The sequence below is a fragment of the Staurois parvus genome, unplaced genomic scaffold, assembly GCF_062004578.1.
Source record: "Staurois parvus isolate SC_StPar_1 unplaced genomic scaffold, SC_StPar_1.0 ptg001644l, whole genome shotgun sequence".
Taxonomy (NCBI): Eukaryota; Metazoa; Chordata; class Amphibia; order Anura; family Ranidae; genus Staurois; species Staurois parvus.
Window position 1 is genome coordinate 233,093 of NW_028319440.1, and position 26,966 is coordinate 260,058.

General features: G+C 45.7%; 1 protein-coding gene and 1 pseudogene across 3 annotated transcripts in view; both read right to left on the bottom strand.

The window, feature by feature from the left end:
* The window catches only part of NQO1 (NAD(P)H quinone dehydrogenase 1), a 39,249-nt gene that overhangs the window by 3,254 nt on the left and 9,029 nt on the right, over positions 1-26,966 (bottom strand). The window contains exons 2-5 of one of the 3 annotated variants that reach the window (XM_089663276.1): positions 11,969-12,133; positions 10,711-10,841; positions 10,485-10,598; positions 3,218-3,319 (exon numbers count right to left, since the gene is read on the bottom strand). In XM_089663276.1, coding sequence (XP_089519402.1) covers positions 3,218-3,319; positions 10,485-10,598; positions 10,711-10,841; positions 11,969-12,133 — 512 coding nt within the window. Of the gene's footprint in view, positions 1-3,217; positions 3,320-10,484; positions 10,599-10,710; positions 10,842-11,968; positions 12,150-26,966 lie in introns of those variants that run through there. The other 2 variants (XM_089663275.1, XM_089663277.1) reach the window with 2 other exon arrangements.
* Positions 285-400, bottom strand: LOC149434880 (U2 spliceosomal RNA; annotated as a pseudogene).

The following is a 26,966-nucleotide window of genomic DNA, read 5'->3' on the forward strand; positions in this document are numbered from 1 at the left end:
AAAGAGGTGAAAAAACAGTGACCATGTGTCATCTTCACACCGTGGGGTCCCACACCCAAGTATTACTAGTGACACCCCTGAGGCGACTACTCAGGGGGCACTGAGTTTGCAGACTTTTTGCGTCCCCAGCCCCAGGCCAGACCAAGGTAGATCCGTCCAAATCAGGAGGTACTGGGTCTTTCCAGTCTTCTCAGAGGGATTACTCCCGGGGCCCCAGCTTAACTCGTGGCGCTCCCCGGTTTCTCTCCCTCCGGTACTAGCCTTCCGGACCCCCATCATACCAGTGAGGGTACTATACAACAACCATCCCCGCAAAGCTAGAATGGTCGGGAGCACCGCCACTGGACACTGATAAGAACAGATACTACACTTGATCTTAGCCAAAAGGCCGAGAAGCGATACTACACGCAGGAAAAGTGTGACATCTAGTGGCTGTGAGGGGTACTACACTCAGGAGAAGTCTGCCATCTGTTGGCTGTGAGGAGTACTACATTTAGGAAAAGTCTGACATCTGTTGGCTGAGATGAAGTACTACACGCAGGAAAAGTGTGACATCTGTTGGCTGTGAGGAGTACTACACTCAGGAAAAGTCTGCCACCTGTTGGCTGTGATGAAGTACTACACGCAGGAAAAGTCTGACATCTAGTGGCTGTGACGAGTACTGCACAGGAAAAGTCTGACATCTATTGGCTGAGCTGAAGTACTACATGCAGGAAAAGTGTGACATCTAGTGGCTCGATGAAGTGCTACACTCAGTAAAGTGTGACATCTTTTTTTTTTTTTTTTTTAAGTCCGCAAACGTGCAACTATAACGAAAAAACCCGTAAGTGTCCGCAAAAAAGTGCAAGTGCAAGAACACCACACGAAAAACGTGCACTTAGGGGTGTGTTTGTCCTACCCCCGAAAGGGTTGGACCGTTCACCCGCTCCCCCGGGGCACGAAGCTCCTGACAGGGACAAGGTTCCCATTTGGTCCTCCTGGCCAAAAGGCCTGGTGGACCACCGTTCCTTATGCCCAGCCGAAGCCGGACAGTGACATCTAGTGGCTGTGAGAAGAACTACACGCAGGAAAAGTCTGACATCTAGTGGCTGTGAGGAGCACTACATTCAGGAAAATTCTGACATCTGGAACATTAGGGAGAGTGTATTAGCGCAGCCTCCATCCCAGCACAAGAATCAATATTCCTACCAGAAACCATAGATCCCCCACAAAAAGACCCCCCCAGCCATTATTAGGTCCCCAGCAGCCAGAAACAATAGATCCCCCTCCTCACAACAGCAGACCCCCCAGCAGCCAACATCAATAGACCCTCCAGAAACCGTAGATACCCCACAACCAATAGACCCCTCCAGGCATTATTAAGTCCCCCAGCAGCCAGCAACAATAGATATCACCTCCTCACAACAGCAGATCCTCCAGCAGTCAGCTTCAATAGACCCTTATGAAACTATAGATCCCCCATAAATAACAGACCCCCCCCCAGGCATGATTAGGTTCTCTAGCAGCCAGCAACAATAGATCCTCCTCCTCCTCACAACAGCATATCCCCCAGCAGCCAGCATCAGTAGACCCTCCAGAAACTATAGATCCCCCATAAACAACAGACTCCCCCCCAGGCATTATTAAGTCCCCCTGCAGCCAGCAACAATAGATCCCCCATCTCACAACAGCAGACCCTCCAAGCACCCATTACCAGTACATACATTCAGTGCTGGAGGTGCCGAACTGCATACTACTGCGTTCCTGCTGAAAAAATCCCTGAATATAACTATATTTATTGATAGGCCAGGAATTTAATCATGCAAACATTTGAAAGGCCCCACCATTAAGGCTCCATTCACACTTGTGCGACTTCAAAATCGTGCAATTTGTATTGAGACTTTACAGTGCGACTTGATGTGACTTTGACACAACTATGTGTTTGATCAAAAATGATTGTTTGTGCTGTACAATGGCGCATATAAGTCACATGTATAGCATTCAGGCGTGACTTTGGAGGGTGTGCATTGAAGTTTATGGCCCTCAAGTTGCATGAAGGTCGGATGAAAGCAGTGCAGGAACTACATTCAAGTCACTGCGACATGAAGTCGCACAGATATGAACGGTACTCATTAGGAAACATGGGGTGTGACTTGGCATGCGACTTTGGGCCCCAAGCGTGAATGGGCTCTAAAGCCTAACACCATTTTTACTTTATATATACAGTGAGGAAAACAAAAATACACACAGGTATGTCATGGAAATTTTCTATTACAGCTTGTCCTTTAAATGTGTCATATTAGTGTTATTCAAATGTCTCTCGTGTGGCTTAATTAAAGCTCTGAAGACTGCAATTGGGCCATGCGCATGTACAATGTATATATTACAGTACTCAGCTCGGTAATGGATGAGATGGCAGATCTGCGCTTATAGACTGGCGTGTATACCACCACGGCATTCGATGCGAATGCCGCCGGCGGTAAGCCGCGGGCCTGTATCCACATATCAGCAGCATAGTACCACATGGACTTCGTATGGCCAGGCGCCAGGCAGTGCAAACTCCGCGTGTAGGCTCATGTATATCTCTACAAGCTGCTACCGACCTGAACTGTATCTGGATGGATGTGTTTTAATAAAGATCGTATCGGGCCCATTCAGATACAGACTAGCACTGTTTAATCTAAGGGATGCTTGTACAGACAATGTACATACTGCTGGGAGCTGGTAGCATGTAACTCACTCTCCAAAGCGAGCTTACGGGGGGGAGGACAGGAAAACTGGTTTAACTGGTTTTAAGTATAGGTTAAGAGGGAACTTTGCACTCCGAGCAGGATGGACATTCTCGTGTATGGACACTCCCTATACATTGCTCTGTGGGAGGGGATTGACTTGGCCCCGTGCGGGGGGTGTGTTTTGTAAGATAATAAAAACAGGAGTCTGGGGTTAGACCCGGGCAGAGTGGATTCCAACTTTAACCTGGGAGTATCGTCTGATTTATTCCTGGATTACTGGAGCTCCATTTCCCCACATCTCAAAAGAGCTAAACCTTTGCACACCTGTTGGAGGCGCAGGAATCGTGGAGCTAAGCTGCAGTCGCGGTAAGCGGAGAGCGCAATATGGTTGCAGCAAAGTTCGCACAGCTTTATGGGGGATTGCTGCACATCCAACTACGGGCACTCACGGTAAGTAAAATCCATTGAAAGCAAATTTCCAAGACAGGTATATGGCATACAGTTACCTGGACGGGCCAGAGTAAGACATTCATATCCCCATTGACCCCAGTTGCAGAGTACATGGACTCCAGCCCTCCGGTGGTGAACGAAAGGACGGCCTTTTTATTCTGAAAGAGAAATGTAGACTTATAGACTGCATATTAAATAAAGGGGAGGGGGAGGGGAGACTTTTATTAATTTAACATTTTTTTTGCAAAAGCAGATAATCTGAATGATTGAGATGACAAAGAGCTAGGAGTTCAATAAAGACGATACATCAACCAACAAAGGGGAGGAACTTCAGCAGTGCCTTTGGGCCATTAGCAAAGGTAACCTTCATGAACATGTCCTGCAATTAAAGTCCGGCCAGGGATGTCCCCCACAAACAGTCCCTCTCCCCCCAACCCAATTACCCAATCCTTAGCAAAAAAAAAAGCTAAATGCTCCAATACCTAACCAAATCCATGATCACGTCTTGCACTGAGTTTGAGATCTTCTTACTTCTTCACTGCAGAATGTGGGAGGAGTCTTTCTTCAGGTGCTCACATCGCTGGCTGATAATGTGACGTGAACACTTTCCATTGTGCCCATCAACAGGATCCTCACATGGTCCTGAAGATTCCAGCAGCATGGATTAGGAAGGCATTTTTCATGTAAATAAATGAGCGAGATAGACGGGGGGGGGGGGGGGGTTGCAATATTGTTTAGCCATGGACTTTAGGGTCCCCCTCTTTCACTGCTACCATATGTCTCTCTCTCCACCTAATCCTGGTCAATCTAATTTTGGATGTTCCTCCAACTGATTACGCATCTTCCCGATTACTCATATGCCTATGACTGCACCAAGTTCTCCACTGTCCCCACTTTCCTCTCACAGCCACATCCCTATGCCTCTAATAAGTGCTAATGGATATTTAAGAGGAACTCTGCAAGAACTGCCTAACCTTTACCCATAGCATGGTTCTAAGAATCTTATAACCTGCCCTGAGTCCACTGAAGCATCTACAACCACTGAGCAAGGGCAAGGAACCTTAGCCACACCACTGAGAACATTCACTTGAGTAAGGACAGAACTGAGGAAGGAACTTGAAAAACTTTCTTAAAAGGTTACATATCAACCATGGAAGGAAGATCCATCTCCAGATAATCAGGTCCTACAAAGGCCTCCGGATGTACTTTATCCCCAAACTACAGCATGATCTAAGTATGTACTGTCTGCTGACAATCCAGGGGAGTACAGAGCCCTCCAACAAATGAAACCTTTGTACCATGCAGGAGATGCCCCCCAAGTGCGAAAACCTCTCCTTTTGGTCTGGAGACCACCAGAAGAGAAGAGCCAAATATCAATGCATTGTCTCTAAGAAAGACAGCACAGTCAAGAGTAGTACTTTTAGTGTTTTTCAGGTCACAGTGAGAAACTCCCAGACTTTCCTGGAAGTGAAAGAGAATACATTCTCTCAACACCTTTCAAGCCCTTAAAGGGGAACGAGGGGGGATTTTCCCTGACAAGTAAGGAAGGGTTCAATGACCCACAGGGTATAAACTTCTTCAACAAGGGCTAACACTCAACAGGTGACCGATATTTACCAACACTAGGCTGTGAGGCCCTGTGCGGACACCTTGCAGTTGTTAGGGTTCTGACTGCAATCTGTACCTCTACAAGGAAGGTCACCTGAGTGTTACTCAAAGCGGATGCCAGAAAAATATACTAAAAGTGGACATACGGCCCAGTGCTTCAAGAAATAACGTGTGCTTTCTGAGGACACTGAGGAGCCAGGCCCTTGTTAGGAAAAGGAGCAGTAGGAACCTTATAGCTTAGATGGTCCCTCTGGAGAGGGGGAATGCTGAGGGGTACCAAGTACCACAAAGGGATCAAAATATTCTGAGAATATAGATTTTTTTCCTGAAGAAGAAGGTTAAGTCTGGATGGGGTACAATGCCTGTTCTTGAACAGAAAAAAGTTGTGGGGGGTCCTAGGGTGTGGGAAACCCAGTAAAGATGCAGCAGCACAAGAAAAATAGTTAGGGGAAGCTGAAGGAGATGGCAGACACAAGGGGTTAGCTTGTGGGCTAAAAGGTGCTGATCTGAGCACTCAAATGCCTGGGAGACAAACTACTCAAGGACCCATCCGAATGAACAAACAGGTCCCCAGTTGTAGAAATGGGGGCCCACCTTCATGCAGTAAGCTTATCAGAGGGATTATCTGATCTTTGCCTTCAAACTCTACAGGCTGAGTGGGAGTTAAGCTCTGAAGTCCAACGTGTACCTACTGCTGAAGTAGATGGAGAAGGTTGGAATTCCGCTGAACCCCTCCGTAAAAGGATCATACACTGGCCAAGTTTGGCAATGCTAATGACAGTGTCAATGGAAAGGTTCAAACAGACAACAACCCTTGATGGTTATCAGAGTCAAGCATCCCAATCACGTAACCCTAAGCATTTGTACAAACATCAGCCCCATGTGTGACACAAGTTTAGATGCTTGCAACAAACCATCACAAATATTGCACAATGCTCCAGTCATTTGTTCCAGCCGTCCTATTAAAGGGCACCTACTCCAGTGGTGGAGGAATCCCCCTTCGTGGAATCTACCGTTTGACAGATTCAAGTTTCCACCTGCACAGGGCAAAAGACCAGACCTGTCAATTAAAACTGGGATTTAACCATTAGCCGCCCGGCCAATGGCCATTTGGCGGCTTCAAAAGTGCTTTAGAATTCCGGGAGCACGCCATTTGGCGTGCTCCCGCACATGCACAGTTTGCGCTGATGCAGAGCCGCGCAGCGGCGCGATCTGTCACCGGCCGTGTACCTTGGACACGGCCGATGACAGATCTGAGTAACGGCCCCCGTTGCTGGTACCATGTGACCTGCTGTGACCAATCACAGCAGGTCACATGACAGTTGTATACAATGGATGGCTTCATTCATGCCATCCATTGTATATTAGTGCCTAGGTGTGAATGGTCACAGCTAATCACATGCACATGTCATGTGATTAGCTGTGACCAAATCACAGCTAAGCACAAAAAAAAAAAAAAAAAAATAACCCTGAATGAATCGATTTCATTCAGGTAAATGCTTGCTTATAGCAAAGTAATTCTTTGCTATAAGCAAATTGTGTAAAAAAAACAAAAAAAAACAAAAAAAAATACTGATCACTTCCCCAAAGTAGTACAATGTTACTATAGTAACATTGCACTACTTTGATCATAGTAAAATATGAAAAAAAAATCTTTAAAAAAATAAAAAAAAAGTACTAAAAAATTAAAAATAATAAAAAAATAAAAAAAAATTATATATATATATTTTTTTCATACTGTCACCAGTCAGTGTCCCTGATCACCGCCATGCCAGTTATATGATGACGCTGTACTGCACTGGTGACAGTATGTAAAAAAAAAAATAGTGAAAATTATTTTTTTAATTTTTTCATTTTCCGAAAAATGACAAAAATACAACTTCAAAAAACTCGCCATGCCTCTTATAAAGTACGTCGGACTGTCTACTCTGCAAAAAGGGGTCATTTGGGGGATATCTGTACTGTTCTGACATTCTTGGACCTCAAGAAATTAGATTGTCCGTCAGTACTTCAGGATTGATCAATATTCAGATCTATACCATAGTTTGTGAACTCTATAACTTTCCTACAAACTAAATAATACATCCTAATTTGGGTTATTTTCACCAAAGACATGTAGCAGAATACATCTCGGCCTAAATTTATGAAGAACAATTATTTATTTGTAAACTTTTATAACAGAAACAAAGAAAAACGTGTTTTTTTTTTCAAAATTTTTGGTCTTTTTTTGTTAATTTAGCAAAAAATAAAAACCCCAGCGGTGATTAAATACCACCAAAAGAAAGCTCTAGTTGTGTGAAGAAAATGGTAAAATTTTAGTTTGGGTACAATGTTGTATGACCGCGCAATTGTCATTCAAAGTGTGAGAGCGCTGAAACGTGAAAAATGGCCTGGGCAGGAAGGGGGTAAAAGTGCCCGGTATTGAAATGGTTAAGGAGGGACTATGGTTGCCTGTCGGTGGTTTCCCAAATGTTCAGCACACTCTCAATCCACCTAATGGTCTTCCTGTTGAGGTTGTACACTGGGAGCAGACCGCTGATTTATAAATTCCCCTCTTAAAAAGGGAAAGGTTCTGACAAACTCTCAGTTAGGGACCAGGATTCTTCAGGTTCGCCTAGAGCATGGGTGTCAAACTGGCGGCCCTCCAGCTGTTGCGAAACTACAAGTCCCATGAGGCATTGCAAGATTGACAGTTACAAGCCAGACTCCCAAAGGCAGAGGCAGGATGGGACTTGTAGTTTCGCAACAGCTGGAGAGCCGCCAGTTTGACACCCCCGGCCTAGAGGAATTAGTCAAATAGCGGATGTGGCAGAAAGATCGGTGCAGCTGTAGGAACTGTAAAAGTCCCTATGCCTGGAACAGCAAGCCTATCCTCCAGAGGCAGGTTAATATGCACTTCTTCAGTAAGGTTTGAAACAGCCCCTGTAAATCAGAGTCAAAGGTAGGTGAGTGCAGTCCCTCTCTCTTCAGAGACAGACTGTTCGCACTCGGAATTTGAGCCAGCAATGATGGTTAAGGGGCTCAAGAGGGTAAGAAAGACTGCAGGGGACTGGAGAGGGGCATTCTTGGAACCTCCGAGGGCAGAACACTGCAGTAGCTGAGCACAACTGATTAGTAAGTCCAGAGAGGATTTGATGGTCTAGTTCAGGGATGTCAAACTGGTGGCCCTCCAGCTGTTGCAAAACTACAAGTTCCATCATGCCTCTGCCTTTGGGAGTCATGCTTGTAATTGTCAATCTTGCAATGCCTCATGGGACTTGTAGTTTGGCAACAGCTGGAGGGCCGATAGTTTGACACCCCTGGTCTAGTTTAATCCAATGAATCGAAAAAAACAAAAAAGTAGTTAAGAGTGCATTCTCTGTCAGGGTGATGAGGTCATTCTCATCAAGATGGTACTCCGCACACATACTGCCCGCACTTCCAGGAGTGTAGGAACGCAATGACGTCATCCGCAGCACCGCCCATCATTGTGCTTCTATGCATTCTTGATGGCTAAGAGGATTTTATATTGCGCAGTTTTCATTTAAATATTGTAAATGTGAGTTTAACTTTAATAAATGGTATGAGAAAGCATTTTACACCATGGAAGTGTTGTGAAGTCATGTTCTATTTACTTGTTCAACCCTAGTAGGAAGGTGTTCCGTAGGATGGAGGGATCCTTTAAGGGTGTCACACTTCAGCACTTAATATTTAATTTGACACATTCATGTTAGTAGGATGGGGGAAGGTGTTTTTTAGTATGGAGTGGCCCTTCTATGTTAGAAAGGATTCACATTGAGCACCAGAATCAATTCCCAGTGGGAAAGGTACACTAACATTATATTTTAGGAGCAGCACAACGCCCTTACTTCTATATTGGCTAGGTGTCTCTCCACTGGAGCCTAACTGGCACTTGTTGATGACTTGCCGGCATAGGAAAGTTCCATAAATTTCCGATGCTCTGGCTGTTTGCTGGGCCGCACTGGTCATGCTTGGCTAGGTACTCATCATGTGGACCTCCTTCATGCCGCAAGAACCTGACTGTGCAGACTACATTTACAGTGCATCCAGAAAGTATTCACATGCACGGTGGGACCTTCTATAGACAGGTTTATGCCTTTCCTAGTCATGTCCAATCAACTGAACGTCCCACAGGTGGACTCCAATCAACTGAACGTCCCACAGGTGGACTCCAATCAACTGAACGTCCCACAGGTGGACTCCAATCAACTGAACGTCCCACAGGTGGACTCCAATCAACTGAACGTCCCACAGGTGGACTCCAATCAACTGAACGTCCCACAGGTGGACTCCAATCAACTGAACGTCCCACAGGTGGACTCCAATCAACTGAACGTCCCACAGGTGGACTCCAATCAACTGAACGTCCCACAGGTGGACTCCAATCAACTGAACGTCCCACAGGTGGACTCCAATCAACTGAACGTCCCACAGGTGGACTCCAATCAACTGAACGTCCCACAGGTGGACTCCAATCAACTGAACGTCCCACAGGTGGACTCCAATCAACTGAACGTCCCACAGGTGGACTCCAATCAACTGAACGTCCCACAGGTGGACTCCAATCAACTGAACGTCCCACAGGTGGACTCCAATCAACTGAACGTCCCACAGGTGGACTCCAATCAACTGAACGTCCCACAGGTGGACTCCAATCAAGTTGTGGGAACATCTCATGGAAGATCAGTGGGAACAGGATGCACCAGAGCTCAATTTTGAGTGTCATGGAAAAGGCTGGGAATACTTACGTACGTTTTTTTTTTTGTTTTTTATTTTTAATAAATTGCAAAGATTTCAATATGAACTTCTTTCAGGTTGTCATTATGGGGTACGGTTTGTGAAATGTTGAGGAAAAAAATGAATTTAATCCATTCTGGAATAAGGCTGTAACATAACAAAAATGTGTCAAAAGTGAAGCGCTGGGAATACTTTCTGGATGCATTGTAGATCTCTGTTAATTTAACCCTCTCTCCCTTTTTTTTTTTTTTTAAATTTGTTTTTCATCTCCGTTTTCCATAACACTCACCCAAGGGATACAGGTCTTGATGTGCATTGTAAACTTTGGTCGATATGCTTTTGTGTCATTTTTACCACATCACTGAAGGTCACAATGGCCCTTGTATGTCCCAATGTTGCTTTTCCTGTATTTTTAAAATGTAAATTTAAAATTACAGAAAAAAAAAAAAAAAAACGTTAAAAGGCCAGTGCACTTGCAGCCACACACCTTTCACTCCGGTCAGCAACCAAAGTGAAAGTGAAGTACCTCCAGGAACAGCAAGCATGCACAGCCAATTGCCCGGCCCATGGGGGAAAGGCCGCAGATCAAGACCACTAAGGCTGCACACCATGATGATGAATTCTGGTCTCAAGCTTCCAAACCTGGGTATACGTTACATAGTTAGTCTGGCTGAAAAAAGAAAAAAAGTCCATCCAGTTCAACCATTAAAAAAAAAAAAAAAGTTATAATCCTATACCCACAGTTGATCCAGAGGAAGGCAAAAAAACCCAGCAAAGCACGATCCAATTTGCTCCTGCATGGGGAAAAAATTCCTTCCTGATCCCCCGAGAGGCAATCGGATATTCCCTGGATCAGCTTTCCCAATAAATGTTATATCCAGTTATATTCTGTGTATCCAAGAAGGAATCCAGGACTTTTTTTAAAGCAAGTAACATTGACAAATATTAAATAAAGAAGGTAATCATTTCCCAGCTCACCTTGAATGGTCCATTATAGTACATTTCTGACTGGCTGTATGCAAATCCCCCAGTTAAAATGCGATCAAACCAGCCCTTCAGGATAGCTGGAAGTCCAAACCAATACATTGGGAACTGTTGAAACCAAGCCAACATAAAGAAAAGAAAAAAGGTCATCTACCTTGGTGCCTAATTTTGATCATAAAATACTTTCTGGCTTTATTGACAACCAAAAATCTTTATGTACCTGAAATATCACCAAATCGGCATCGGCCAGCTTCTTCTGTTCCTCTACAATGTCTTTACGCAGACGGCCTTCTTTGTAGGCGTGCGAGGACTCCGCTGGGTATTTGAAGTTCTCTGGATCACGTGGACTTCCTATATGGAAAATAACATTTTATGGTGTGTTGTGGTGTATTTCGGTTTTGTGCCTAGGCAACACAAAAATCGGACCGCCCCGCATGACATTGACCAACAACACCCCTGCCCCTCCACTTGGAGAGAAAGTCACTCATCGGACATCCATGGGAACGAGAGTCGGGCTCTGCATATACCCAGGGGTGTATATTTACCACAAGGCAAACAAGACATTTGTCTAAGGCGGCATTTTTCAAGGGGGGCAAAGAAGGACATGTGCAGCAAGGGGACCAGGTGGGATCTGAGAGAGGCTACGAGCTGCTTGATGGTGTATGCAGAGCCTGACTCTTGTTCCCGGGGATGTCCGGAGCTGTGAAGACGAGTGTCTTCTCTCTTGCCTAGGTGGCGGAGTTTACAATGTATGGGGGGGCGGTGGTAGTGGAATGCTCTCTCGGGTGGGGGCTGGGGTGTTGTTGGTCAATGTCAGGCTCTCTTCGTGGGGAAGGGAGGTGTTGGTCGGTGTCAGAGTCTCTCCGTGGGGGGGGGCAATTTTTGTGTTGCCTAGGGCAGCACGAAACCTAAATATACCATCAAGCAGTCCGCAGCCTCTCTCGGGTCCCACCTGGTCCCCATGCTGCAAGTGTCCCTTCTCCAGGGGGCAGTGCTGCCCCCCTGAAAAATGCCACCCTAGGCAACTGTCTTGTTTGTCTTGTGGTAAATACGCCCCTGGGTGCGTGGATGCGCTCTGTATCTGCTGTAGTCAGTTCTACATTACCATGATTAAGGTAAGAGGGGGCAGTGCTCAAAATAATCAAATTGAATGAACTGTCCCCTTAGTTTGTTTCCCTCTTCTGGCAGCTATGTGGCTAAATTCTGCCAGGAAATAGGTGCTGGGAATGTTGAGAGGAGTCAGAAGACTCTTTACAGTTCAGGAAACAAACTGACTCAGAGTCCATGTTACCTCCAATAGTGCTTCAAGCATTAGTCTTTACTAAAGGACAAAAGAGACGGCGCATGTATAAAGAGATGTCATGGGCTGCGTGGTGTGGAAATACAGCTCTGCCAGTTGGTATTTGGTTGGAAATGCACGTGGCCTCAATTCCCGTCTGGATCTGCTGATGTTTGGGAGGTTCATACATGTAATGTACCTGTGATGTCATCCCGTGACACAAGAGGGTTGAACTTCATGGCATAGAGGTCAGACACCGTGACGGCCCAACCTTTCTTCTTCAGGGCTTCCACAGCTGCCTCCTTCATGGCGTAACTAAATGAGGTCCGTTCCTGGTGAGCCAGCACCACCAGAGCCTTTTTACCTAGGACCGAAAACATGGCAACATACTGCTGAGAAATCCAATTCATATGAGTTCAGGTCATACATATACACAGAGCCTTCAAAAAGTAGTCACACTCCTTGAAATGTTCCACATTTTGTCATGTTATAACCAAAAACGTAAAAGCATTTTATTGGGATTTTATGTGATAGACCAACACAAAGAGGCACATAATTGTGAAGTGGAAGGAAAATGATAAATGGTTTTCAAAATTTTTTTTACAAATAAATATCCAAAAAGTGTGGCGTGCATTTGTATTCAGCCCCCTTTATTCTGATATCCCTAACTAAAATCTAGTGGAACCAATTGCCTTCAGAAGTCACCTAATTAGTAAATAGAGTCCTCTGTGTGTCATGTGATCTCAGTATAAATCCAGCTGTTCTGTGAAGCCCTCAGAGGTTTGTTAGAGAACATTAGTGAACAAACAGCATCATGAAGGCCAAGGAACACACCAGACAGGTCAGGGATAAAGTTGTGGAGAAGTTTAAACCAGGGTTAGGTTATAAAATAAATGTCCCAAGCTTTGACCATCTCACGGAGCACTGTTCAATCCGTCATCTGAAAATGGAAAGAGTATAGCACAACTGCAAACCCACCAAGACATGGCCGTCCACCTAGACCAGCAATGGGCAAACTACGGCCCGGCGGACCTTTTAATCCGGCCCGCGGAGCGTGATACTGTCAGGATGTGTGTAGGCGGGGCAGCGTGACGAATGTGAGGGGAGGGGAGCTAGGCTCCTCTCACAGTCCGCCCTGAAGACCGGAACGGCGCGGAAACACGGCGAGAGGATCGCGCGGAGCAAAGGTAAGTGAATTGACACGGGGGACTTGGCTTACTACTTGGGGGGGGACTTGGGGACTTAATACGGGGGATGAATATGGGGAATGAATTACTATAGGGGGGATGAATTACTATGGGGGATGAATTACTATATGGGGGATGAATTACTATGGGGGATGAATTACTATATGGGGGATGAATTACTATGGGGGATGAATTACTATATGGGGGATGAATTACTATATGGGGGATGAATTACTATAGGGGATGAATTACTATATGGGGGATGAATTACTATAGGGGGGATGAATTACTATATGGAGGATGAATTACTATATGGAGGATGAATTACTATATGGGGGATGAATTACTATGCTTACTATGGGGGAATATTACTATACTTACTATGGATGACACATACACATCATTCATCTACTCTTGGTCCGGTCCCCGGGTCCAATATATGAACCCATTGCGGCCCTCAAGTCAAAAAGTTTGCCCACCCCTGACCTAGACTGACCGGCCGGGCAAGGAGAGCATTCATCAGAGAAGCAGCCAAGAGGCCCATGGGAACTCTGGAGGAGCTGCAGAGATCCACAGCTCAGGGGGGAGAATCTGTCCACAGGACAACTATTAGTCATGCACTCCACAAATCTGGCCTTTATGGAAGAGTGGCAAGAAGAAAGCCATAAGAAGTCCTGTTTGCAGTTCGCAAGAAGCCATGTGGGGGACACAGCAAACATGTGGAAGAAGGGTCTCTGGTCAGATGGGACCAAAATTTACCTTTTTTGGCCTAAAAGCAAAACGCTATGTGTGGCCAAAAACTAACACTGCACATCACCCTGAACACACCATCCCCACTGTGAAACATTGGTGTCAGCATTATGTGGTGGGAATGCTTTTCTTTAGCAGGGACAGGGAAGCTGGTCAAAGTTGATGAGAAGATGGATGGAGCCAAATACAGGGCAATCTTCGAAGAAAACCTGTTAGTGTGCAAAAGACTTGAGACCGGGGAGGAGGTTCCCCTTCCAGCAGGACAACGACCCGAAACATCCAGCCAGACCTACAATGGAATGGTTTAGATCAAAGCATCTTCATGTGTTAGAATGGCCCAGTCACAGTCCAGACCCAAATCCAATGGAGAATCTGTGGCCAGACCTGAAAATTGCTGTTCCCAGACGCTCTCTATCCAATCTGACAGAGCTTGAGCGATTCTGCAAAGAAGAAGAATGGGCAGAAATGTCCCTCTCTAGATGTGCAAAGCTGGGAGAGACATCCCCAAAAAGACTCGCAGCTGGATTTGCAGCAAAGGGGATCCTACAAAGTATTGACTCCGGGGGGCTGAATACAAATACCGCCACACTTTTCAGACCCCAAAAATGGACTGGACAAAATGATTGGCACCTTCTCAAAATTGTAAGAAATAATTGCATTCCAAGTCTTTGATGCTCCTGTAATTTGTAATTAATCTCCCCTGTATCCATGACCAGGTGCTGACAATATAGAAATCACACCAGCAGCCAGTTAAATTGATGAAAAATGGCCTCCACTTTCTGTTGTGTGTCTCTGTGTGCCACATGGAGCATGGAGAAGAGAAAGAGCAGCAAAGAATTGTCTGACGATTTGAGAACAAAAATTGTATAAAAGAATGGACAGTCTCATGGACAAGAAGGAATCCAGGATCCAGAGATCTTAATGTTCCTGTGTCCAAAGTGTGCAACATTGTCAGGAAGTTTACAGCCCATGGCACTGTAGCAAATCGCCCTGGACGTGGACGAAAGAGAAAAACTGATCAAAGATTGCAATGAAGGATTGTTCGAATGGTGGCTAAAGAACCTCGATCAACTTCCACACAAATTTCAGCTGACCTTCAGGCACAAGGTACAACCGTGTCCGCTCACACTATATGTCACCATCTGGATGAAAAGGGACGCTATGGTAGGAGACCCAAGAGGACCCCACTGCTGACACAGAAATATGGGAGGAGACCCAGGAGGACCCCACTGCTGACACAGAAATATGGGAAGAGACCCAGGAGGACCCCACTGCTGACATAGAAATATGGGAGGAGACCCAGGAGGACCCCACTGCTGACACAGAAATATGGGAGGAGACCCAGGAGGACCCCACTGCTGACACAGAAATATGGGAGGAGACCCAGGAGGACCCCACTGCTGACATAGAAATATAGGAGGAGACCCAGGAGGACCCCACTGCTGACACAGAAATATGGGAGGAGACCCCGGAGGACCCCACTGCTGACATAGAAATATGGGAGGAGACCCAGGAGGACCCCACTGCTGACACAAACATATTGGAAGCCAGATTAGAGTTTGCCAAAACTTACGTGTTGAAGCCAAAATCCTTTTGGGAGAATGTGCTGTTTACAGGCGAAACAAAATGGCAGCTTTTTGATAAAGCCCATCATACTACTGTTTTCAGAAAAAGCAATGAGGCCTTTAAAGAAAAGAATCTGGTCCCTCCAGTCACACATGATGAGAGGGTCACTGATGTTTTGGGGCTGCTTTACTGCTTCAGGCACTGGGTGTCTTGACCGTGTGCATGGCATTATGAAATCTGAAGACTACCAAAGAATTCTGAGGTGAAATGTAGGGCCCGGTGTCAGAAAGTTGGGTCTCCATCAGAGGTCATGGGTCTTCTGGCAGGACAATGACCCAAAGCACACGTCAAAAAGCCCCCAGAAATGGTTTCAGACAAAGCGCTGGAGAGGACTGAACTGGCCAGCAATGAGTCCAGATCTCAATCCCATAGAGCTCCTGTGGAGAGATCTCAGACCAGCAGTTGGGAGGAGGAACCCTTCCAATCTGAGAGACCTGGAGCAGTTGGCAAAAGAAGAGTGATCCAAAATTCCAGTAGAGAGGTGGAGGAAACTCATCAATGGTGACAGGAAGCCATTCATTTCAATTATTTTTTTCCTAGGGGTGTGCTACCAAATATTAAAATTGAGGGTGCCAATATTTTATCCAGTCCATTTTTATGGTTTTGCGTGGAATGGGTCAGATTTGGCTTTTTGTTTATCCACTTTTTTTGTGTCACCAATACAAACAAAAGAAATAAACATGAGAATGCTGAAACATTTGTCATTGCAGCAATTGTCTGGGTGAAGTGGTGCGATATCTGACAGAAATGCAGTGGGGGGGGGGGCAAGGTTTTTCACCATGACTGAATTTATTTGTTTTTTTATTATCAGAGGACATTGCAATGTCACGGTGAAAATAGCATTTGGTGCACACCTTTTGCAGGTGAAGAATCTCGGGCTCTCTAAAAGGTTTGGTGTCAACTAGGAGTTTCACTCATAAGAGGGTGAGGGGTCCCAGGATGCACGTCTCCAAGAGGAAACTACTGTTTTGAAAATCCTGGTTGGGATCCTGGAGCCTGGAGGCTTGGCAGAGTCTTGCGTGGGATGAAGCCTCCAACTTCAGGACCAAATTTTGGATGGCAACCAGAACACTGATTGTACCAGGAAACAGACAACAGTTCAGGGCTCCATCTGGAAGACAGGAGGCCCTCCCTTGGGATGTGGGCCAGGGCAGCCAGGACCTGCAAGGTGTACTGCGTGTTCCTGAGAGATGGTCTGGAGAAACAACAAGGGCCTGAAGCATGAGGCCAGAGCAGCGGCAATGCATGTGAAAGCCAGGAAACTGATGGGAGAAATGCTGAAAACTCCTACAAAAGGGTAACCCTTGTGTGTTTTGTAACTTTAAGAAAAGTGGGCGAGAATGTTTTTTTATTACGTTGAAAAGGTATTTAAAGCATGTTTTCACTGCAGTTTTATGGACTTCGATGAGTGGAATCGTTGAGGAAGTCATTATAGATGATACGAGCCAAAAATCCAGGAAGTCTCTCCCGCCAGTAAATGTATTTTTGGAGAAATTTTATTTTTATACAATAAGTGACATTCACACACATATTTATCCGTGTATTACCGACGGGGGAGAGACCTATATGTAGACAATACAGATCTCGCTTCTGCACACTGCTTTGTATGGCTCTGCATACCAGCATGCTCACAGTGAAACACACACAGCTGACCCTTTGATCGCCCCAGATGTTAACCCCTTCCTGCCCAGTGCCATTAGTACAGTGTCAGTGCTTTTTATTAGCACTGATCACTGTATTGGTGTCACTAGGGATGTCATTGACACCAAGCCAATTCCCCCCCAGTGTCACAGGGTGGGTAAGCGAGCGCTAGAAGTCGCTACAGCCGCTGAAACACCAAAAGGTACCAAATAACCTCCAAAATAGCAATATAAAAAATGGGTGCAGCTCTTCAATAGAAAATTGCCACAAATAATGCATACAATATGAACATAAGAGACTGATAATAAAGTGCTGATAAATAAATGACGTGACTTAATGTGTCATATAGGACTTGTCACTGCACGTGACCCATAATGGTGCATACAGTAAAGTGCAAAACCTGTAATCCACACATATAATCATTATCCGTGTCTACACATGCATATAAAGTGATATATTAAAGCATATAGTCCACAATATCCCAGTGGGTTAGGTGCATGGAAGATCACAAGGATTCCCAAAAACTGGTAGTTTAATCCGGTAGGTGATGGTATATCCAAACTGATAAAAGACTGCGCACTCACCGGATGCGCAATCAATATGCGCATTTAAGTGATAACACTCTCAATGTTAGCTGGAAATCCCTCTGGAACATGGTCTGGTCTGCTGTCACTCTCTGCTCACTCAGCTGTCAGCCATGGCTCTAACCTCGTTTCACGTGGCTCTGTGGGTAGTGGGAAGAATTACTGTATTTCCACTCCCTGGTTCCTTGAGACACGGGTGATGTAACCCTGGCTTTACAGCTGCATCCACATCACTGAATTCATTCTACTATATCTTGTGTCTTGTTGCTGTGCTCAGTTTTGCCATGGTGTATGACCTGGGACATAAAGCGGTCTTCTATAACTTCACCTTAGTACCCCCCCCCCCCCCCCCCTGTGTCAGAATGCCTGCCGCAGTCCCGCTATAAGTTGCTGATCGCCGCCATTACTAGTAAAAAAATTCCAGTACTTATACCACCATTTGAAAAGCTATAACTTTCACGTAAAAAAATTAATTTACACGTATTGGGATTCTTTTTTTTAGCAAAGACACGGAGCAGAATACATTTTGGCCTAAATTTATGATGAAATGTGATTTTTTAAATTTCTTTACTGGACATGTTTAACCCCTCGCCTACCAGGCACTTATACCCCCTTATTTACCAGGCCAATTTTCAGCTTTCAGCGCTGCCGCACTTTGATTGACAATTGCGCGGTCATGCAATATTGTACCCATATGAAATTTTGACCATTTTTTTCTCACAAATAGAGCTTTCTTTTGGTGGTATTTAATCGCCACTGGGCGCTTTACTTTTTGCGCTAAAAATAAAAAAAGTGTAAAAAATTTGAAAAAAAAAAAAGTTTCTTTGTTTCTATTATAAAATTTTTCAAACAGGTATTTTTCCTCCTTCACTGATGTGCGTTGATGAGGCAGCACTGATGGGCACTGATAGGCGGCACTGATAGGCGGCACTAAAGGGCACTGATAGGCAGCACTAATGAGGTGGAACGGATAGGCGGCACTAATACGCAGCACTGATAGGTGGCACTGAAAGGCGACACTGATGATGGGTACTGATAGACGGCACTGACTGGCATCACTGCTGGGCACTGACTGGCACAACCCCTGGGCACTGACTGGCAGCACTGCTGGGCTGCACTGGTGGGTGGCACTGGTGGGCAGCACTGGTGGGTAGGCACAGGTGGGTGGGCACAGGTGGGTGGCACTGGTGGGCACAGGTAGGTGGCACTTCTGGGCACAGGTAGGTGGCACTGCAGAGTGGCACAGGTGGGTGCACTGCTGGGCACAGGTGGGCGGAGCTAGTGGGCGCACTGCTGGGCACAGGTGGGCGGAACTTGCGGGTGGCACTGCTGGGCACCGATCATCAAGGCACTGATCATCAGTGCCCTGATGATCGGTGCCGATCCCCGCTCTGACAACTGCCGGTTCTCGGCAGTACTTTCCTCACGATCTGACAGCCTGAGGAAAGTGCAGCCGAGAACCGGCACTTGCATTTCCCTCTGATCAGCGTGTCATTGGACACCGCTGATCACGTGGTAAAAGGCCGCTGTGATTGGCCTTTTACCACATCACGTGATCAGCTGTGTCCGTAGGACACAGCGATCACGGAGATCGCCGGGTGCGCGCCCCAGAGCGCGTTCTGGGAGGACGTCATATGACGTCCACTCAGAACTGGCCGGCCGCAGTGTAGCAGTCATTCGGCTATCTGCGGTCGGCAGCTAGTTAATAGCAAAAAAGTAAAAAAATATTTATTTTTTCAAAATTGTCGGCCTTTTTTTGTTTATAGCGCAACAAATAAAAAATGCAGAGGCAATCAAACACCACGGAAAGAAAGCTCTATTTGTAGGGAAAAAAGGGTGTAAATTTAATTTGGGTGCAGCATTGCATGACCGCACAATTGTTAAAATAACAAGCCGTATCGCAAAAAATGGCCTGGTCAGGAAGGGGTGGGGGGGGGGGGGTAAGTCCTCTGGAGGGCGAGGGGTTAAAGTGGAACTTGTTTTGTTGCTGGGCAGAATGAAAATTCAAAGTGCAGCAAAAGCGCACTACCCTGTATTTCAGCAGCTTCTCCCTTGAACGCTATTGTAGCAGAATTGCTGCTTTTTGCTTTTAAAAAAGTCCCCGACCCTTTCCAAAAACGCAGCGGCTCAAAAAATCATCGATGTGAACATGCCCCATAGGAAACCATGCTACATGGACTGTGGTGTGTGTCTGCAAAAAGCACAAAAAAAAAAACCGCACTGGTGTGAACAGAGCCGTTAGACTAGGTTCACATCTTTGTGTGTCTAGAACAGGGGTGGGCAAACTTTTTGACTTGAGGGCCGCAATGGGTTCATATATTGGACCCGGGGGCCGGACCAAGAGTAGATGAATGATGTGTATGTGTCATCCATAGTAAGTATAGTAATATTCCCCCATAGTAAACATAGTAATTCATCCCCCATAGTAAACATAGTAATTAATCCCCCATAGTAATTCATCCCCCATAGTAATTCATCCCCCATAGTAATTCATCCCCCATAGTAATTCACCCCCCATAGTAATTCATCCCCCATATAGTAATTCATCCCCCATATAGTAATTCATCCCCCATATAGTAATTCACCCCCCATATAGTAATTCACCCCCCATAGTAATTCATCCCCCATAGTAATTCATCCCCCATATAGTAATTCATCCCCCATATAGTAATTCATCCCCCATATAGTAATTCATCCCCCATATTAATTCATCCCCCATATTAATTCATCCCCCATATTAATTCATCCCCCATATTAAGTCCCCAAGTCCCCCCTGTGTCAATTACTTACCTTTGCTCCGCGCGTTCCTCTTGCCGTGTTCCCGCGCCGTTCCGGTGTAGCATGAAAATCTGTCTCCTATGAGGATCTGTCCCCCTCGACGTATCTGCGCATGTGCCAGTTTCAGGCATTAGCAGCCGATCGGCGATCTCCGGCACATGCGCAGATACGTCGAGGGGGACAGATCCTCATAGGAGACAGATTTTCATGCTACACCGGTGTTCAGGGCGGACTGTGAGAGGAGCCTAGCTCTGCGGGCCGGATTAAAAGGTCCGCCGGGCCGTAGTTTGCCCATTGCTGGTCTAGAATATGTGCTTTCGTGACACACAGAAAAAAGTGCTTCCCTTCAGCAGACACACAGCGGTGCCATTTGCTCTCCTGGACAAAAATGTTGGGTTTCGAACAAACATAGTAGACTTATGGCAAGAACGAATGCTCTGACGATTTTAAAGAATTTCCTTACAAACGTTCTGACGAAGTTCCACTGGGGTATGGCCCAGCCTTCCCGTTGCCAAATATTTGCATTGCTTGACAGAACCTGCCCAGGAGGTGCCGTTTCCAATTCGGTGGCATTACACCAAGGGAGTGTTTATTATATTGGATTAAATAGTCCCTTCTGGACTATTAACAATCTCAGTAAATAACCAGCCCAACTCCCCCGTGTAGGCATGCTTGAAAATTCAAAGGTTGGCAAACAAAGACATTTAGCAAGGCATGTTGCCAAACTGCGACTTATTGTAACCACACCCTTGTAGCCGCAAAGTGCTTTGGCATGCCAAGCTGACCAGATTTCCAGGGCATCAAATGTTCAGACTTAAAATTTTAAATCATAACTTTTTTCTTTTGTTTTGGATAGAGAGGGGAAGGCTAAGAACATTGTCACCTGGAAAGGAAGTGAAAATCTTAAAGACAGGAACTATAAAAAGCTGACAGAAATTCTAACCTTCTACAAAGTAAGATTTTTTTGTTTTTTTTTCAACTGGTGTTGGGGATTGATTTGTACTTCCTGCTCGTGTCACCAGGACACAAGATGAGGGACAAGCTCTCCGATAGTGCCTACAGAAAGCAGCAAAACTGAAGGTTCAAATCCAGCCATTCCCAGCCAAGGTTCCCCCAGAGGTTCCATGAACCCATGATTGACTGATCTCTCAATTTATGGTGGCTGCGTAGTTCTTGGGCAAAATTTAAAATTTCAAAAGCATAATGTTTTTCTTTTATTTTGGTTAGAACGGGGAAGGCTAAGAACAATGTCACGTGGAATGGATAGAACGGGGAAGGCTAAGAACATTGTCACGTGGAATGGATAGAACGGGGAAGGCTAAGAACATTGTCACGTGGAATGGATAGAACGGGGAAGGCTAAGAACATTGTCACGTGGAATGGATAGAACGGGGAAGGCTAAGAACATTGTCACGTGGAATGGATAGAACGGGGAAGGCTAAGAACATTGTCACGTGGAATGGATAGAACGGGGAAGGCTAAGAACATTGTCACGTGGAATGGATAGAACGGGGAAGGCTAAGAACATTTTCACCTTGAATGGATAGAACTGGGAAGGCTAAAAACATTGTCACGTGGAATGGATGAACGGGGAAGGCTAAGAACATTGTCACGTGGAATGGATAGAACGGGGAAGGCTAAGAACATTGTCACGTGGAATAGATGAACGGGGAAGGCTAAGAACATTGTCACGTGGAATGGATGAACGGGGAAGGCTAAGAACATTGTCACGTGGAATGGATGAACGGGGAAGGCTAAGAACATTGTCACGTGGAATGGATAGAACGGGGAAGGCTAAGAACATTGTCACGTGGAAAGGAAGTAAAAATCTCCAAGACAGCAAATATAAATCCTGACTGAGCTTCTAATTTTCCTCTACTCTTCAAAGTAAGATTTTTTATCTTTTTTTAACTGGAGTTGGAGATTGATTTGTACTTCCTGCCCGTGTCACCGGGACACAAGTTGAGGGAAGAGCTCTCCGACAGTGCCTACAGAAAGCAGCAAAACTGACAAAGGATCTAAACCAGCCATTCCCAGCCAAGGTTCCTCCAGAGGTTCCATGAACCCATGATTGGCTGAACTCTCAATTTATGGTGGCTGCATAGTTCCGGGGCAAAATTTTAAAGCATAACTTTTTTCTTCTATTTTGGATAGATCGGGGAAGGCTAATTGCATTGTTACCTGGAAAGGAAGTAAAAATCTCCAAGACAGCAAAGATAAAAAGCTGACCGAGGTTCTAACCTTCCTCAACTCTACAAAGTAAGATTCTTTATCTTTTTTCAGCTGGTGTTGGGGATTGATTTGTACTTCCTGTCCGTGTCACTGGGACACAAGGTGAGGAAAGAGCTCTCCGACAGGGCCTACAGAAAGCAGCAAAACCTACAAAGGTTCTAAACCAGCCATTCCCAGCCAAGGCTTCTCCAGAGGTTGCGAGAGGTTCCATGAACCGATGTTTGGCTGAACTCTCATTTTATGGTGGCTCCGTAGTTCTGGGGCAAGCACCACTGGGCAAAGTCAGTTGCATAGCACCAGTAATCAGTGAAGCTGTCTGTTAGGGGTGCATTCTGACCACCACTGTACAGGGGTACAGAGGACATCCATCCCGACGACAAATGTAAAGGGCATTTTTTCCCACTGACCCCCAATGTATTGGTTTTAACAAGAGTTCCCCCAAGACCTTAAAATAAATTCAAGGGCTACACAGGGAAAAAAGAACAGGTTGAAAAAGGGTGTTCTAATCCCTTTCCACCTCTATTTAAAACTACTTCTTGAGGAAGCTTTATGTGCTGCCCCCAGGTTTGTGTGCACCAGATTAAAGCCTGTTTCACACATGCTTCAGCTTTTATAAGATCACTGTGAACAGCAAGCTTTGACAAAGCAGTTGCAGAGCTTTTCTGAAGTACCATTCAGCTCCAGTTTGTACACAGATCCTAATAGGAATGCTGATTGCCACTTTAAACAAGCTGCTATCCAGGTCCCAGAAGACTACGGGGCCATTCACAAGAGCAGTGCTTCTCGCACATGAGCAGTGGGCACCCGGCTGTGAAGCCGCAAGCTGTCACAGCCGGGTGCCCACATTGAAGATGTCAGCGCCAGGGAGAGAAGACGTCCGGTGAATCCAGCGGTGGTGAGGACACCACTGGACTGAGGAACAGGTAAGTGTCTGTAATTTAAAAGTCAGCAGCTAGTTTTTGTTTTGTTTTTTGGGGGGCCCAATGACACCACTGATGGGCACAATTGCTCCCAATGACACCAACAATGGGGCCCACTGGGGCTATATACCTTCATATGATACCAATGATGGGGCGCAATTCCTCTCAATGACACCAACAATGGGGCCCAATGGCACTACTGATAGGGCACAATTCCTCTGACACCAATGATGGGGCACAATTGCTCCCAATGACACCAACAATGGGGCCCACTGGGGCTATATTCCTTCAAATGACACCAATAATGGGGCGCATTTCCTCTCAATGACACCAACAATGGGGCCCTATGACACCACCGATGGGGCACAATTCCTCTGACACCAATGATGGGACACAATTGCTCTGACACCAATGATGGGGCACAATTGCTCCCAATGACACCAACAATGGGGCCCACTGGGGCTATATTCCTTCATATGACACCAATAATGGGGCGCATTTCCTCGCAATGACACCAACAATGGGGCCCTATGACGCCACCGATGGGGCACAATTCCTCTGACACCAATGATGGGGCACAATTGCTCCCACCAATGACAATGATGGGTCATTATTTTTTTCCCCACCGACTTCGGGACCTATTCTACTGCCAATGGCAACAGTCCGACCTCCCTAAAGTCTGAAGGACCGTAAACTGGCCCTTTGCCTAGAAAGTTTGGAGACCCCTGGTCTAAAGTATTTTCATCTAAACATTTACTCTGGAGTTGGTCACATGACCTGTCTAATCCCTCATAAGCCGCCAATAAAATCCCACGCAACCTTCAGTCTCACGATTCTCTGCCTGAGAGAGTTTAGACATTCCTAACAAGACAGTAATAATACTCCAAGCCTGAAAGGAAGATTCCGAAATTCCTGCAGAGATCTTATTGGATTATCAGACAGTTGAAGGTTACAAAAGACCTCAATAGTGATATGTCAAAAAAACCTAACCACAGTAACATGGATTTCAGGATTCATCTTTTCCTTTCAAGGCAGCATTAAAAAACCCCCATAAATTTACAAATTAGATACACAAGAAAAAACAAAAATATACCTATCTTATACCCCGACTTCCATCCATGGCCCCTAGGCGAGGGTGATGCCATGGGTGATGTCAATGGCCTCCCGGCAAGGTTCTGGAACATCTGAGGATCCCAAATTCTACCAGAAGATGCTGGAACAACTTCTTACAGGATTTAGGATCCTCAGTTGTAGGTTTTGGACAGAGTATCTGGATTCTGGGCAGGCAGCTCCTCCATGCCAATGGATTTCCCCAGTACCCTAAGTATGCAACTTAATGAATCTCAGATTGAAGCATCCAGATGTATATATGTATTCCACCATAGGATCAAGTAAAAAGACTTTATTATAGAAGCAACACATTTCAGGGGCCCTTCATCAGGGCTTTAAAACTGGAAAAGAAAGTGCTGGATAGAATTAGGAATGCAAGATATATGGCATTTGATCAGGTCAGCATGCTTTCTTCTCAGTGGTGGAACTACAGTGGGGCAAAAAAGTATTTAGTCAGCCACCAATTGTGCAAGTTCTCCCACTTAAAAAGATGAGAGAGACCTGTAATTGGCATCACAGGTAGACCTCAACTATGAGAGACAAAATGAGAAAAAAATCCAGACAATCACATTGGCAGATTTGGAAAGAATTTATTTGCAAATTATGGCGGAAAATAAGTATTTGGTCTCCTACAAACAAGCAAGATTTCTGGCTCTCACAGACCTGTACCTTCTTCTTTAAGAGGCTCCTCTGTCCTGCACTCATTACCTGTATCAATGGCACCTGTTTGAACTTGTTATCAGTATAAAAGACACCTGTCCACAACCTCAAACAGTCACACTCCAAACTCCACTATGGTGAAGACCAAAGAGCTGTCGAAGGACACCAGAAACAAAATTGTAAACCTGCACCAGACTGGGAAGACTGAATCTGCAATAGGCAAGCAGCTTGGTGTGAACAAATCAACTGTGGGAGCAATAATTAGAAAATGGAAGACATACAAGACAACTGATAATCTCCCTCAATCTGGGGCTCCATGCAAGATCTAACCCCATGGGGTCAAAATGATTACAAGAACGGTGAGCAAAAATCCCAGGACCACATGGGGGGACCTAGTGAATGACCTGCAGAGAGCTGGGACCAACGTAACAAAAGCTACCATCAGTAACACACTACGCCGCCAGGGACTCAGATCCTGCAGTGCCAGACGTGTCCCCCTGCTTAAGCCAGTACATGTCCGGGCCCGTCTGAAGTTTGCTAGAGAGCATTTGGATGATCCAGAAGAGGATTGGGAGAATGTCATATGGTCAGATGAAACCAAAATAGAACGGTTTGGTAGAAAAACAACTCCTCATGTTTGGAGGAGAGAGAATGCTGAGTTGCATCCAAAGAACACCATACCTACTGTGAAGCATGGGGGTGGCAACATCATGCTTTGTGGCTGTTTTCTCCGCAAAGGGACCAGGACGACTGATCCATGTACAGGGCAGAATGAATGGGGCCATGTGTGAGATTTTGAGTGCAAACCTCCTTCCATCAGCAAGGGCATTGAAGATGAAACGTGGCTGGGTCTTCCAACATGACAATGATCCCAAACATACCGCCCGTGCAACGAAGGAGTGGCTTCGTAAGAAGCATTTCAAGGTCCTGGAGTGGCCTAGCCAGTCTCCAGATCTCAACCCCATAGAAAACCTTTGGGAGGAAGTTGAAAGTCCGTGTTGCCCAGTGACAGCCCCAAAACATCACTGCTCTAGAGGAGATCTGCATGGAGGATGGGCCAACATACCAGCAACAGTGTGTGCCAACCTTGTGAAGACTTCCAGGAAACGTCTGACCTCTGTCATTGCCAACAAAGGATATATAACAAAGTATTGAGATGAACTTTTCATATTGACCAAATACTTATTTTCCACCATAATTTGCAAATAAATTCTTTCCAGATCAGCCAATGTGATTGTCTGGATTTTTTTTCTCATTTTGTCTCTCATAGTTGAGGTCTCCCTATGATGCCAATTACAGGCCTCTCTCATCTTTGTAAGTGGGAGAACTTGTACAATTGGTGGCTGACTAAATACTTTTTTGCCCCAATGTACCAGGGTTGCAAAGGTTGCACTTCCAACTGGGCATTCCACCATTGTGGAGGTGCCCGAAAACAGCAGGAAGGGGGCCCACTGTAGAACATGTGAAAGGTTCCCGCTGCGAGATCATAATAAAGGCCCCCACAACAAGAGTAAAGGGTTCCAGAATCAGTGGGAAAGGGCCCCGGGATCAGAGGGAAGGGCCCTGGAACCAGAGGAAAGGACCCTTGTCACTGGGGGGTTATAGCCCCGGGACTAGAGGAAAGAGTCACGTAACAGATGGAAAGAGCCCCAGGACCAGTGTAAAAATCCCCGGGACAGATGGAAAGAGCACCAGTACAAGTGGAAAGG